Below are 16,258 nucleotides of genomic sequence, written 5' to 3'. Positions count from 1 at the left end.
AGGATTATTATACAGCAGTGTCAGACACAGCTCAAAGTAATGATGACTGCTCCCCCTCCGCCCCGCGGGAGCTGGGTGCTAAGAAGGGGGAACCCCTCTGAGGGGTTGGGGTGGGGATCCTCCCTTTCCAACCTGGATCGGGAAGGGGTTTGAGAGGAGTGCGGCTTGGATCCCCATCCTGGATCTGTTCTGCAGGGGGTCGGGAGGCTATTTGAGGGTGTGTTTGGGCTCAGGATCTGGGTCTGACGCTGGGATCTGAGGACTTTCTAGGTTTGGAACTGGGTGGGGGAGATGGGTTTGGGGTGACCGCTGGGAGCAGGAGGAAATAGGAGAGTGAGTCTCATGTGAAGGGCACTGAGGAGGGATCTTCGGGGGAATGCTGAAGTTGATGCGTGGACTTGGAGAGGGGAAGTTGAAGTGGATGCAGGGGCCTGGCGCTGCAGCGGATCTGGGTGGCATGTGCTGCGACTGCCGGTGCGGGGCTGTGAATGGGGTCAGGGTGGGGCTGAGGCAGTACCAGATCTTCCGCGCCTAGAGGAGGTTAGAAGAAAAGAGCGTCGAACGGCCACAGCCTTTTTCCGAAAGAGACTCACACTGACACACCCATCGCTCTACCCGGCCCTCCAGGGCTAGCGGCTCAACGGTGCTCGGGCTGGCAGACCCCGCCCCCACGCGGCCTCTCGGAGCCGGGAGCCGATCGGGCCGGGGCTGGGGTCTGGCGGCCCGGCCCCCGGGGAGCGTGGGGCGTGGCCAGAAACCGGCGCTCGCGGCTGCGGATTGGCTGCCGGGCGGGCCCGCAGGCGGGGCTCCCGGCTGGGTCCAGCTTGGCCGCTCGCGGCGGCGGGGAGGCGGGGCCGGCGGGAGCCCGGCAGCCAATGGGCGCGCGTCCCCCGAGCAGTTACAAAGGGCCGGAGCGAGGCCGCCGCGGCGGCGGGGGAGGTGGGGCGAGGCGAGGCTTGCTGGGGTGAGGCGGCGGCCGGGCCGGGCCGGGCCACAGGCAGTGGCGGCGGGACCATGGAGGCGGCGGCCGCTGCTCCGCGTCCCCGGCTGCTCCTCCTCGTGCTGGCAGCGGCGGCGGCGGCGGCGGCGGCGCTGCTCCCGGGGGCGGCGGGTGAGCGGCGGCGCGGCGGGCGGGTGACTGCGGGGCGTGCGGGCCGGGCCCGGCCTCTGGCTCGCTCCTGCTCTTTCTCAAACATGGCGCGGGGCCGGGGGCGCAGGTGGCGGCGCCGGGGCCCGGGCCGGGCACTCGTGGCCCCGCGCGGCTCGGTGGCCGCCGGGCGAACCGCAAGCGGGGAGGGGAGGCGGGGCAGGGGCGTGTGTCCGGGCGCGGGCGGACGTGTCCGGCTGCCCGAGGCCGCCCCGCTCGGGACTCCCCGGGGAGGTGGAGTCGGGCGGAGTCGTCCGAGGTCCGGGGCTGCCCTTTGGGGTGTGAGTGGGCGAGGGCCAGGGGCGGAGAGTGCGAGGCCGGCGGGGACTGGCAGAGCCGTGGCTGCCCGCCGCCGCCCCCTGGGCACGGCGTGACCTTGTTCCGGGGACCCCCGCCCCAAGAGGATCCGTGCCCGAGGCTGCCGGGCCCGGGGCGGGGTTTGAGGTTGGTGTGGAAGGCGGCTCCCGGGCGAGGTGTGAGCTCCAAGCCGCTAGGGCTTCGTCCAGTGGGAGTCGGGGGCGACGTGTGGTGAGACCCCCGGGTCCGCAGGCCGCCCTGACTCCCGCCTGGCTCGACCCGAGCCGACCCTCCTGGAAGGGGCTGCTTCTCCAGCCAGGGGGGCTTTGTGTGAGAAGAAGGAAGCGCGGAGATGCGCGGAATGTTTCTTCTTTCGTGCGTCTGGGGAGTGTTGAAGTGAGTCCAGTAACCAGAAGGCTACGGATTGTTTTCGTAGTGGAAACTTGAACGTTTGCTCATTCTGCGGGTTTTGGAAATTTTGGGAATGACTGTGAATTGATTAAACGCTTTTTATTTCCTCGAAGGAACATCACTCGCGATGTTCCTTTTCTTGAGTGACAGTTGATAGTTTGAATCAGACATCTGTATAGCTGGTTTTCAAGGAAAAATGTTCGCTGGATTTTTCAAAATAGTAAATCAGGTTGGGGTAGGTGGTTGGCATCCACGAAGGAATGAGTGAAAAACTTCGTTAGTAGCAGAACTGAGACACTAGAAGCTAAAATACACAGCCTCAGTGTTAGCAACTAAAATGCAGTGAAAGTACATTTCTGTTTCTGAAACTGGACAAAAGATGTTGAAATTTGTTTTAAAAATCAAGACTGACGATGACGATTATAATTAGTCCTAATAGCTGCCGTCTATGTATTATGCATTACTACGATGTAAATGCATAAAGTACCCTATTGTATAAGTACATTATTTAATCACCACAAGTAAACTCTCGGGAGTAGTGGCATTTGCCCCACTTTACAGATGTGAAAAGTGGGGTGCAGACACGTTAAGTACCCAATAACTTAAGTGCTAAAGCTAGGATTTTCACTCATCTCAGTTTCCAAAACCTGTATGTCATATATATATAATATATATATATAAAAATATGTATATATCATACTATCTGGCGTAGCCCATTTTTCTTCTTCAGTCGTCTCATGAGCAATTGGTCTTTATTATTCACTTTGGATTCTTTCCTCATGATTTGAATATCACATAGGCTTCATTCCAACTCTTAGCACATTCCTGAGTCCCTTCACGTGGGCCTGCATTAGAGGAAACAATGGATTTTTGACATTGGCCTAGGGAGGAAGGCAAGGTAACTGTGTGGACATTTGGGAGAATCAATATAGTTAGGCATGAAACACAGGTAACATTTCCACACCACTATTAACTTGAATAACAGAGTGCACTCTTTTGCACCAGAAGTAGCATAAGAAGCGTTCATGTATTCAAGTAACAGTAGTGGACTTAGTTGAAGATACAGAACATTGCTCAGTCCATGTCCTGGAGGAGTTTACAGTCTCCATGATATGCACAAAATACAAAGCTGTCCTCTTATTACTCTAAGTCCAGACTGCCTCAGCTTGTCTGCCTTCCCTGTTGGTTATGATGATGCCTCAGTCCGCTCTTAAAAGACATTCTGAAAAAGGTCAAATGCTTTTTATTTCCTCTGTAACTTGGCTTCCCTTTTAAAGACTTGCACCTTTTTATGTTCTGAGTATGTTTTATTGTTCTCTGCCCAACTTCTTTCTCCAACATAGGTTTCTGTAGGGAAATTGATTCCTTGTCCCTAGTACACAGTTTTAGTACCACTATGTCTATATGTATATCGCATCTGAGAATGCTATTTGCTTCCTTTCTGCCATTTCATAACTTTTTTTCTTTGAAAACATGCCCCCAATCCAACTCTTCTATGAATGCCTCTTGAATGTCTCCTCCTTTCTTGGTATGCAGCCTTCAGCTTAATCCTGCCTGTTATCCTCCAAATCTAGTTGCTTTCCCATGTTTCTCTCATCTGGGCTTTCTATGGCTGCTGCCAAACTAATCTTCCTCAGCCATCCCCACGAAGGTTTGTAAGATTTGCCATTTGTATTCAGCACTTACAACAACACTTAGCAGCTTATGGTTGGGGCCATCTCTGAGTATCCTACCAGGGATCTCATTTCCCGTTACTGCAGACTTTCAAGCAATTTCTCATTCTCACTGACTCCTGACTGTTCAGCCTTTTCACTACACATTTAGTTTTGCCCCTTTTTTGGGAGTGTGAGAAGTTCTCAGCCCTGACTTGCTGTGCTGGTTTAGTTCTTGAATTCTTTGTCTTCCAGAACTCTGCAACACTTAACAGTTTGTGTTGTCCATTTCTACTGCCTGTGCTGCTACTTAACTCTACTTGAATGTGTTATGGTACCCAGAGGACAAGATTCATGCCATTTCTTTCTTTTATGGCCTCAGAACTTAGCACTGTGTTTTATATTCTATTCCACATAAATGCTTGTTGATTTCTATTTAAGCATTCCTTTAATATTTATGCTGTTTTATGTAAGTCCAGTTTATGCAATATTAACTTATAATTCCGTATAAATAATCAGGAAAAGTTGTATGGTGTGTTGAAAGCAATTGGTTATTTGTCCCACCTTCACCAGCAGTTATGCAGAAAACAGGGGCAATACCTACTTTTGCCTAATTCATGAGATTGTGAAGATCACATGAGAAAGTGGTATTTGAGTTTGAGGTTGCTATTCTGTGTTGTTACTAATGAGCAGGACTGATGTTCAATAAGCAGTTCCCACTGGGCCATGTGTGTTTTGGTTAAACATCCTTTCTGATTGGTTGGTACCCTTGTAGTGCCAGTTGTTAAATATTTTTAATATCATCTCTATAGGGAGGCATTAGTATTCAAAAAGGGAAATGATTAGCGTAAGCTGGAATGATTGCAGGAGGCTTCCTGGACACTTTAGGACTTAAACTGACTTTGAAGGGTGGGTAGAATTCAGAGTGGGATTTGATGAGTGTGAAAGTTCTTTTAAAGTTGTGTCCCCAACTGTCCTGGGGCCTACTCCAAGGGAGGAAACAAGGCTTTTACTGACAGACTGGCAAGTTACTCTTCAGAGTTAGGTTCCTTATTCTGTACTGTGGAATTTGGATGTATTAACCTCTATCATTTTTTCCCCAATCCTAAAAGCTATAGTACATAGCTGGAAATAAAACATAAAAGTAATCAAAGTGGAATGAATGAGGGAGAATAACATTATGGGATGCCCAGTAGGGCTGGGCATTCAAATGGTGAAAGTCTTAAGTATATTATCACTTCAGTTTACAGATGAAAAAATGACTCAGGTGAATTTCTTAGGGTGGCTCAGGGGCAGAATAGAGACAGGAACTTTGATTTTCTGATTCCACATCTCGTGCCCTATATGGTGCTTTAAAATGTGAAGGACTCAGAGGTGGGGGTGGGACAGGGTTGGGATAGGTGGTTGGCATCCACGAAGGGGTGAGTGACTTACTTAAGTGAAGTAGGCCTTGAACTTCACAGAATTCATGAAAAGTGAATTCTAAAGGTGGAAGGGAGGGGGAATGATTAAAGCCTTTAAGTCCTCAAGGGAAAGGTCAATTTTTTTTTTAATTGCTGATAAAAGGACCTAGTATAAACTTATTGATTGAGAAAAGCAGGCCTATAGTAGTTTGGAAGATGGTCTTGAGTAAGTACGGTTAATTGAATTGGGGTGTAATTAAAGGCCTTGGTTTAGAATATTAGATGATCCGCTTTGTTGTTGAAATTAAGAGAGGAGTTGACATACAAATAATCAAGAGGAAGATAAATCTTGTTCCTGTGAGGAGGGCCGCTTATGTAGGGAAGACCCCTGTTGAAAGGTTCTAGGCCTTAGTTGAGCAGTTACAGGGACTCAACACCATTCTTGTAGTGTCATTTTATTGCACCAAATATGTTCCTGTGTAATAAATGGAATTTTGAAAATGCTGTTATCCTATGGATGGCCCTTCTGATGTGAGAACGTGTCTCTTCAAACCACAGAGCCCCTTATAAATGTCGACAAACCTCTTGCCTTTTGCAGTTCTCCTTGGTCATGGCTTACGTAACACAGAGTTCTCTGAACAGATGGACTGTGGTTTAATATCATGTGATTGGGTCACATCTTTGCTTCCTGCTTCTGGAATTGAGGGCAGATGCTGGCATATTTCTCAGGGATTTTTTAATGCTTTGTCCCATAGAACTAGCTTGAGGAAAGTTTTGGAGTCTTCTCAAAATGTATGGTCTGTTCTGACCCAACCTAACTCCAATACTTAGGATAATATTTAATGCCATTCTTAACTGAATTTTCTCAATGTCAAATCCAGGCAGTCTCCATAAACATTAAAATTGTTTACCACTTTGAATTAGATCCAATTTTATGTGTTTTGATTGCTTTCCAGGTAAGTTTCTTGTGGCTACCCTTCTTCATCATGAAGAAAATTGGTTGGTAGACTTGTAATTATTCATCTCAGACATCACTTTCTTAAATACTAGTGGACTAAGTCCAGTTGGTTTTATGGTCCAATTTTATAGATCAGATCAAATCTTTTGTAAAGCTGCTCCCTCAAAGAACAATTTCTAATCTAACTTTAAAAAAAATTGACTTGCAGAGTATACACACAGGTTGCTTTGAAATTTCTTGAAGGGTTACAAGAATATGCTACATATTCTACCTGTCTTGTCTCGTTTAATTCTCTCTTCTCTCTTTTTTTTTCTTTGACCATGGCTAATATGCCATCATTTAATTCTCATAACCAACCTTGAATGGTAGTTGTATAGAGTACCAAAACTTCTTACTTATTTGCTGGTTAATTTCCAAACTCTTAAGTCCATTTGTTCACAGATACAGGTGGCCAGTGCTCAGAAGATAACTGTAGGTTTTGATAACATCAGCTCTACCCCAAGATTCTTTTCAACTCTAAACATTATCTAAAGGTGTTAGTATTTTTTCATCCTCTAATCGTAAATACATATATAAAAGAAAGACACTGCTTTGAATGGCACAGATGTAGACTAACAGTAGTTCAACCACTGAGACTCAAATGCTTTTTTATTACCATAAACCCCATCTGCCTGGGTAGGCAGAATTGACACAATTTTGCTCAGATTGGAAGCTAGTTCATATCTATGAAAGAAGACCCTCTTTGTTTCCATTTTATAGACCAGGAAACTGAAGTTGCACTGTTAATGAAAGGTGGAGCCTGCATTTGAGCACTCCAGGATATGTGCTCTTTTCCTATACAGATGCTCCTCTACTTATGGTGGGGTCACATACGTCCATGCTACTTTCATATAGAGTAAATACATTGTTAGAGCCACTTCAGCAGGAAAGTTTTTCTCTTTTCTGCAAACCATGAGAACTTGCTTCAGATTGTCTTGATTACAGTTTTACTGTTTCTTTGCAACTGCAGGCTATTCAGATACTAACAGTCTTTCTTTAACATCATATTTTTAGGTAATTTGAATCTCCCTGATGTGTCCAGTGATAGTTGATCACTTACTATTTGTATTGATTTATACATATATTCATAGCAAATTCTTTTCTTCTAAAAGTAACATAAGCACAGGACTGAAAATTTGCATTACAGAAAAGAAAAAAGCCATCACCAGCCCTTATTAACATTTTGGCATATCCTGCACCCATGCTTTTTTTTTTTTTGAGTATAAAAAACCATTCTTGGGCTGGGCATGGTGGCTCACACCTGTAATCCCAGCACTTTGGGAGGCCAAAGTGGGTGAATCACGAGGTCAGGAGTTCGAGACCAGCCTGGCCAACATGATGAAACGCTGTCTCTACTAAAAATACAAAAAATTAGCTGGACATAGTGGCAGGCACCTGTAATCCCAGCTACTTGGAGGCTGAGGCAGGAGAATCACTTGAACGCGGGAGGCGGAGTTTGCAGTGAGCCAAGATCGTGCCACTGCACTCCATCCCGGGCAACAGAGTGAAACTCCATCTCAAAAAAAAAAAAAAAAGCAACAAACCATTCTTTAATCATTCTATTTCAGCAGTTTATGAAAGCTAATGAAAGTGTTTAAATTGACAAAGAGCTTCAGTTTACAGAGGAAAGAGCTTCAGTTTACAGCGGAAATGGCTCATCTATTCTTAGCAAATATTTAGTAGTGATCAACATGATAAGAAATACAGGAAAAGTAAGAGGCAGTCTTGCTTTTCAAAAAATTGATGCTGAGGAAATACGACTACAGACTCAGTACTACCAACCACAGCGACTGCTTTACAGAGGAGGTAGGACTTGATCTCTGTGCCTTGCAGGAGGGTAGGGCTTTGAGTGGATGTGTGGTGGAAAGGAGGCACTCCTTGGCTGGAGAGGATGGCATGTGTGGAGAAAGAGCATTCTAAGTTTCAGGATTTCTAAGGGGAGAAATGGAAGTTCATGGTGTAAAGGGTGGGCTCAGAGAATTATGGGCCTTGAAAATCAGGTGAGAGGTTTTAATGTGGAAAAAGAATGTCTAATTGTGCCACAGAGGGAATGGATCAGGGTGGCTACCCAGGGAAATTTTGGAGTTGGTTTGATGGCATTGAGAAACGGGGTGAAATGGTGACTGTATGACATTTGAAACAAAGAAATCAGAAGAATTAGTAGTAGGGGCCTGTGTGTGGCTGTTCCCTTGCTTGTGTGCTCTTCCCTCACATACCTGCATGGTTTCTTCCCTCACCTCCTGCAAGTCTTTGTTCAGATGACACCTTTTTCTCTGTGAGGCTTATCCTGCCACCTTTTAAAATATTGTCATCATCCTACAGTGCTTTCCTTCTCTGTAACAATATCTTCTAACATATTATATTTATTTACTTATCACATATACTTATTTACTGTTTATTGTCTCCTTCCTATCATTCTAAGCTTTGTGAAAGTGGATGTCTTTGTTTTGTTCACTAATGTATCTCAAGTGTATAGAAAGTGCCTGGTGCATCCTAGGCACTCACTAAATATTTGTTGAGTGGCAGTAGGTCCTAGCTGTAAAGAGGTGGAGTACAGAAATTAAGAGTGACTCCATGAAAGAAAAAAAGAATGACTCCCAAGCTTTTTTAGGCTGGATAATGCCTTTAACTTAGTGAGTAATTTGGCACGAGGATTAAGGGGAGACGAATTCTGGTTTAAGCATGTTGAGTTTGAGGTGAAGGTAGCCAAATAAAATTGCTTAGTAGTCAGCAAAGATAAAAAAAATGGAACCTAGTTGGAAATGGGAGAGAACCTTAAGCAAAGAAATGGCTACTAGCATCTAGCATTCACCTCATATTCTCTCTCTCTCTCTCTCTCTCTTTCTCTTTTAGGGGTGGGAGGATTCTAGTGTCCTAAAACGCTACCTTAAATGGAGTTTTTATTTAGACCTTGAAGTCCTAGCTTGTATCTGGAGTCCTGGTCCGTTTGCTGGGATATGGTTCTCTCCTGTTTTTCAGGTTCATGCTTTCTATTTTTCCCCTACCTCTCTTAGTAAAGATGTATATATTCAGAATTACTTGTGATCTTCTGGTTGTATTGAAATTAACCTTCAGACAGTGCTGCTTTCTCTGCAGTAATGCGTTTGATCTCTTGGGAGTGTGGTTCTTGGCTGAGATAAAAGAGAGGAAGTTTCCTGCTTGCGGCCTAGGCCTCAGGTCATGGTTGCTGATGTTACAGGTGTCAGCTTTATTATCTCCTGGAGCTCCCTGATGGCTATCCTTTTAAATGCTTTTCCTGTTGTTTTTCTCAATGAACCAAACACTGGTGCAGTTGTATCCCTAGACCATCTCTCTTTTTCTATTTGGATTGATCTAACTTAAGTTTTTCTTTCAGTTTTGAAGGCAGATTAAATTCATGTGACTCGGTTGTCAGAAATTTAATGAAATCTTTGTTTATAGGAGTAGTATATAAGCCCCAACATATCTGGCTGTAATTAGAGTCTAATCAGTGTATCTGTGACTCACTTTTCAAAAGAGGATAGTTCCTAATTTACCTGATCATTGTGAAAATAGTGTACAGTAGTATTTACACTTAGTACATAGCCTGACACCAGTAGGTGTTCAATAAAGGGGAATTATTATATATTTAAGTAAGTGAAAGAATGTCTTCTGAAAGAAGAAATACATGTCTGTGTAATGAAGAACTAGAATTAATTGGTAGACTGAAAGGCAGAATTCAGCTCAGTGTAAGGAATGACTCTCTACCATAGCTGTCAAAATGGAACATTGTAAGGTAGTATGTTCCCTGTCACACTGGAACTATTCAGGCAGAGGCTAGATAGGCTTCTGTCTGAGAAATTGTAGAAGGAATTTCTTACATTAGGTGGGAGGTGGGACTTGTTTATCTGTAAGCTCTGTTTCTCCTCTAGAATTCTATACTTTTGGGCATAATTCAAGCTTCCTTGCTTACCGATTTTAGCCAAATATAGTCTAAATATCCCTAGGATTCATGGCTTCAAGATGAGCAGTATCTTGTAGCTCCTGTATTATACGAGAAAAGTTAGTTTATCCATTGATTGGCTTGTATTCTGGTCATTTTCCAAAAAAGGATTTTGGAAGCGTGAAATAATAGCAAATTCAGTAAGACCAAATCTACTGACCACAAAAGATAAGAATCAGTAAGTCAAAAAGCGAAAGAAAAAGAGAACAATTATCTGTAAGTTTAGCTGAGGAAAGCTTTAAAAGTTGAACACAATACTTAGCTCTGAGTTTTCTGGTAACCAAGGCAAGTAAGGAAGACTGATAATTTGCATAGATCTCATCACCTATCGAGAATTCATGAGGAGGCTGCCACCTTCCTTAATAATTAAGTGGAGCCCCAAACGCCAAGATTGTAATACAGGGAGAATCTCCAAGTGGTAAAGGTTTATTGTTGGATCTGGCAGTAATCTGATTCTTGTTCTGAGGCTTCCCCCTTTAACACGTATTGAGGGTTCAATTTAGTGCTGCTGCCTCCATCTTCTCCAGTTTAAGTCTCTGATCCAAGTATGAACACATTAGTCTTTCTCTAATGCCAGTGGAACAGCTGATGTAAGACTAGGACATTTAAATCAAGCTTTGCTAAAAGCTAGAGGATAATGAATAGAGAGCAACATGAAACTATTCAGTCTGGCTTACAAAGACATTTTTCTCATGCCCTTATCTTTTGGTGTGTCTCCATTTGATACACTTCATCTGAGTACTGCCACCAAAGGCAGAGCCAGACATTTACCTTCAAACAGGTGCAAGTCAGTAAGATCCAGAGTGTCTTTGCTTGGGTTTCTTGTTTGAAGAACTGCTTCATTTCTGAGTAATGGATGTTGGGAATGATTACTTTAGGAGAGACCACACTTAGATTCTGAGAGTGTGGCCCTACTGTACTGGTCTCACAGTAATCCCAGTATTCATGGAAAAGATAGGCACGTACATTAGCATGAGGGCATTCTTTGGTTAGAAGCGTTCTGATTTCATTGGGAAAAACAAGCTTCTCTCTGTTCTTGAGCAAAAGCTTTTATAGAAGTCTTTGTACATGGGCCATTGAAAAATAAAGTGAACAGTTCAGGTTTATCACTCTCATGATTTGTAAGGATTCACTTTTCCTTTTTTCTGCAGTTGCTGTGCTACTTCAGGTCTGTTCCAGTGTTTCCTTGTTCTCACCACCAAGACTGAACCTCCTTATTTTTGTTCATTTGCTTCAGGAAAACCGTTCCATCTAGATTTCCTAGGTGTAAACCTCACTGATTACATAATAGTGTATATTTATAGTTCTAGGACACCTTGTTCAGGCATCCTGTTACATTTCTACATTATAAGATCCTTAAATATGCATTGAATTACAAATAGGTCCCCAGGGAAAAGGCAAAAACAAATGGCTTTTTCTGCAAGAAACTAGGACTAATATAGATATTTAGGAGCACTGAATATGGAGGATAGAGTTAAACTTGAAGAGACACACAGAGATAGAAAAGCAGCAACTGCCCTTTCATTTGTATGCATGTACACGATATATGTATGGGTTTTTTATTTTTTGCTTGATGTATTCATTTCCAAATCAAACTATAATGTGCTCTAATTGGGTCTCTTTGTTCAGCACATGGTTGTTGATTTGAGTACTTTCTCCAATTGAAAAACTGACATTTTAATTTTGTTATTCAATGTGCAATAGATTTAAATAAAAACACGCAAGATTGTGTATTGTAGATTTCCTTCGACAATAATTATATATAATTATTTTATCAAAATAAACAAGTTAAAGTAGTTTTAGTTGTTTTGTCTCATTTTACACTTAGGAAAAAAATTACAAACCAGGGGCCAGAGTCTGGTCATGTTTGTCAATGAGGAAAGACAATTTCTGATTGCCAGTGCCACCAAAGCATTGGCAGATTAACACAGCATTGTAGATTACTTTCCTAGGAAGAGATGCTCCTTTTTTCTCCCTTTCCATTATTTTGCTTTCCTTCTTTCCATGGTGCATTTTCCTTTTGTTTTCTTCCTTCTTATTTCGATGCATGTATAAACTTGAGCCTTTCTGCTCTCACATTCTCTTTCTCCCCATGATCATAATTGTTTCTTCACTTTATTCTTAAAAAAAAAAAATAAATAAGGCCACATAAGTATTTTATCTAGATTTCATCTATCATTTAAGTTTTGTCAGATCCAGCCTGCTCTTGCCTTACCATGGGAGAAGGGAAAGGAGGGAGGAGTTTTAAGGGATTTTAGGCATCAGGCAGAAGTCTTAAGGGAAACTCTGCAAGGACCAACAGGCTCAGAATTAGCTGTGCACTGCAAACAGATGGTGTGTCCCTGAGGAGATAGTGTAGTTGCCCTAAGCGATTGGGTGCTTCCATCTGATTTAGCTTAGTCTCTGTAACTGGGAAAAAGGAAAATCTCGTGGAAGAAATGAGTATAATCACCTGTGAACCATTCTAAACTATTATCTAGAGCCTAGTGATTATTGACTTGTATATAGATTTCATAATTCTGCAAGATAGTCTTCTGTGTTGTATCATCAGTTATCCAAGGGATAAATAACATCAAGACCCTTATGCCTCTGAGCCTGATAGATCCTTTTAGTAACCAACCCACCACTTTCTTCAGTAGCCAAGATGCTACTGTATCAATGCTACCAGCAATTGGAAACCCATATTCCTAATGCCAAGTCTCGGCATGTAGATTTTGAGGTCTGAAAACTTTATTAGCTTTCTTACGGTACATCTCAAGCCTAAGTTTTCATATACACATAGTTTAGTCTCAGAGGGCAAATGTTTCCCTGAAAGGAGTTCAGTCAACACTAGATGCTTATATCTTTAGGCTCCAAGGGAGTCCAAAATTTAATGATTAAAAATATTATAAAAATGCAAATATAGAAATTATACAAAAGCTCCTTCATTTTGGCGGGCTGTTCTCTCCTTGCTTGGTTTAATTCAGCTGTGTTCTTCTAGGAGACTGCAACCACAATTTAACTGCTTTGCTTTGGTATTTTGTTTGACAAGGGAGATGAACATTTCAGATGAGACAGAGTCTCACTGTGTCACCCAGGCTGGAGTGCAGTGGCGCGATCTTGGCTCACTGCAACCTCTGCCTCCTGGGTTCAAGAGATTCTCCTGTCTCAGCTTCCCGTGTAGCTGGGATTACAGGCATCCGCTACCACACCTGGCTAATTTTTTTTTTGTACTTTTAGTAGAGACGGGGTTTCACCGTGTTGGCCAGGCTGGTCTCGAATTCCTGACCTCAGGTGATCCACCTGCCTCGGCCTCCCAAAGTACTGGGATTACAGCATGAGCCACCGTGCCCGGCCTTCAATTTTTTTCTTTAAGGGTAAGTGCTTTTTGAATCCTGTTTGCTTACTTTTTCTGACCCAAATGTTTTAAAAATGTTTTCCTGTGTTTTCATTTAAAAGATTGGTTTTACCTTTCACATTGAGATGTATAGTCCATCTGGAGATGCTTATTTATTATGGTATGAGATTTTTATTATTTTTTAAATATGGATATCTGGTTGACTCGGAACCATTTATTGGTAAAACCTTTTTTCCCCCAGTGTACAATAAGATCACCTTCATCATAAATCAAGAGGTTGTATATGTGAGGGTCTGTTTCTCTGTAATCTGTTTTGTTTGCCCATTTGTCCTTGTGCCATTACCATACTGTCTTAATTATTATGATGTTAGGAGTCTTGATATCTAGTAGTGTAAGTCTTCCAAAGATTACTTTGGTTATTCTTGTGATGTTGTTTTTCCATATAAATTTCAGAATCAACTTGTCAGTTCCCACTGAATAAAAAAACCCTGTGGGGATTCTGATTTGATTTTATTGAATCTACAGATCACTTTATGGAGTATTGACCTCTTTACAGTATTGAATCTTCCAGTTAGGAATTTGTCACTTTTCTCCGTTTATAAATAACATTTTAAAATTTTATTTTATCTCCTTTGTAATTTCTATCAATGAGTAATATTTTTTAAGCTTTCTCTGCAGAGGTCTTACCTGTCTTTTGTTAGGTTTATTCCTAGTTTTTAGATTTTTAAAAAATGTTTTCTATTTATTGCTGGTTTAAGAATGATTTTTTAATGTAATTTTTTTTTGGAATAGTGAATAACCTTGTATTAGTGACCTTGCTAGATTTACTAATTAATTCTAATAGTTGATCTGTAGGTCACTTTTGGATTTTCCATGTACATAGTTGTCCTCTGCAAGTAATGATAGTTCTGTGTCTTTCCAGTCTATCTTCCTTTTGTTTATTTCTGACTTATTACACTCAGACCTCTAATACAATGTTGAGAAGTAGTGATGGATATCCCTTTCTTACTTGTGATTTCAAGGGAAAATGACAGTCATGCAACATTAAATGTAATGCCTGCTTTTATGCCTTTTATTTAATCTGATTATTTCAGAATCTTTTTAAAATTCTGCAGTTTACTGAGATTTTTAAAAATCATGAAGAGCTGTTGAATTTTATCAGTTTGCTAAGATTTTTAAAAATCATGAATAGCTGTTGAATTTTATCAGTTTTTTGGTTTTGTTTACATCATCTAAACTGCCAAACTCCCTTACTATTTTCTTTTTTTCTTTTTTTTTTTTTTTTTGAGACAGGATCTCACTCTGTTGCCCAGGCTGGAGTGCTATGGCCTGATCATGGCTCACTGCAGCCTCAAACTCCTGGGGCTCAAGTGATCCTTCTGCCCCAGCCTCACAAGTAGCTGGGACTACAGGTGTGTGCCACCACGCCTGGCTCAAACTTTTATTTTGGCATCTTTTGTACAATGTTTTTGTATATCCTCTACCTAAAATGACTTTCCTTTCTTCACTAGCTTTCTTTAAGTCTTAGTTTAGGTGTCGTATTTCAGAGAAATCTCCCTTTTCTGTCCTCTGATCTGTGCACTTTGCATCATCATTTATCAGTGGCGTGTTCTCTGCATTGTGAACTTGAGGGCAGGAATCTCATCCTAATTATCTCTATCCTCCTAAAGGTTTTTTCTTTCTTCCTACACAGGTTACATTGACTGTTGTGTTCTGAGAAAAGGTGTTCAGGCCTTGCTTTCTGCTTCTAAAATTACTAACTGCCCAGGACCATCAGTTCATTTCTTCAACTGTGGCTCCAACAAATCTTTCGTTGTTTGCTGGCCCAGGTATTGCTCTCCTCTGCCCCGAGTCAATGGCAGCTGGGAGTGGTTACCACTTCCTTCTCTGACCACAGTTCCTTCTCTACCACAGTTCTGTTTTGTATGTCATTCCCCTAGCCCAGGATGATCAGTCACTTTCATTTACATTCATTATTATGCCTTATAATCTGTGCAGCCAAGCCAGTCTCTCCTACAGCCACTCGTGCTTTCCAAAGGGAAAGGTTGAAATTTTTCATTTTGTCCTACGTGAGGGGTTGTGGGGAGTAGGGGTGGAAATCACTGTAGATTATCAAGTAATCCTTTTTTTCTTTGTGTACTTTTGGAATAAATCTAGATTATGTTGATGTAACTGTTAGGACATTTCTGTTTCTTCATCTCTAAAGGAGCTGGGATCTGATATTTCTGTTCACATTCCTTCCAGCATGAACGTTTTATGGCTAATTAGATATTAACTTATTTATTAGGGATATTACATATACACACTGGATGTGTCCCTACACTGTTAATTTGGGTTGGAACTGAAAATATACTTTCTGTGTGTGCCTAATGCTACTATAGTGAAGTTCTTGAGCCAGGTCTGTTCAGTCATATTGTTGAAAAACTGCATGAATATTTATGAAGGAGAAAGAGATGATAGGTACCATGAACATTAACTGTTTTATGTGCATATGGTTTATATTGTGTTCTATGTCAGTATTGCCTACCAGAGCTGTCTCAACATTAGCTCTGATTCTCTGTCTAGCATCTAGACCAGAGACTGGCACGTGATAGGAGCTCTAAAGAAATACTTGTTGAAAAAGTGCATAAACTAATTTTTGAACATTTTATTATGTGCTGGGCACTGTGCTAAGTATTCTGTGTATGCTATTTCATTAACCCTCAAACCTTCTGAGATTGGTACTGTTTGTTAGTATGTTATAAATTTAGGAAGTAAGTTGAAGAAATTTAGGTTCAAATAAGTTACGTGACTTCCTCAGGATTACTCAGTGCCTAACTGGCAAAGATAGGATTTTAACTTAAGTCTTTCTGTCTCTGAGTTCCATCAACTTAACTACCGTATCCTTATAATACCTACCCACTAGTCAAATTAAAATCTAATAAGAAACTGTAAAAGCTTACTTAGATTGAGAGGAAATGAGAAATTCGGTTATTGTTTTAGCACTCACCATTAGACATAGAAGTTTCTCCATTTCTTTTCAGGGCCTGCGGTAAGGCAAAGTGCACACATCT

General features: G+C 41.9%; 1 protein-coding gene across 2 annotated transcripts in view; it reads left to right on the top strand.

The window, feature by feature from the left end:
- Nucleotides 1-908: 908 nt before the first annotated feature.
- Nucleotides 909-16,258, top strand: part of TGFBR1 (transforming growth factor beta receptor 1) — a 47,210-nt gene continuing 31,860 nt past the window's right edge. Inside the window, exon 1 of one of the 2 annotated variants that reach the window (XM_030794681.1) lies at nucleotides 909-1,111. In XM_030794681.1, coding sequence (XP_030650541.1) covers nucleotides 1,015-1,111 — 97 coding nt within the window. In that variant the 5' untranslated portion in view covers nucleotides 909-1,014. Of the gene's footprint in view, nucleotides 1,112-14,923; nucleotides 15,035-16,258 lie in introns of those variants that run through there. The other variant, XM_030794741.1, reaches the window with a different exon arrangement.

Source organism: Nomascus leucogenys, chromosome 1a (assembly GCF_006542625.1).
Source record: "Nomascus leucogenys isolate Asia chromosome 1a, Asia_NLE_v1, whole genome shotgun sequence".
NCBI lineage: Eukaryota > Metazoa > Chordata > Mammalia > Primates > Hylobatidae > Nomascus > Nomascus leucogenys.
The sequence above is the reverse complement of the archived record's forward strand: the minus strand, read 5'-3'. Positions and strand labels throughout refer to the sequence as shown.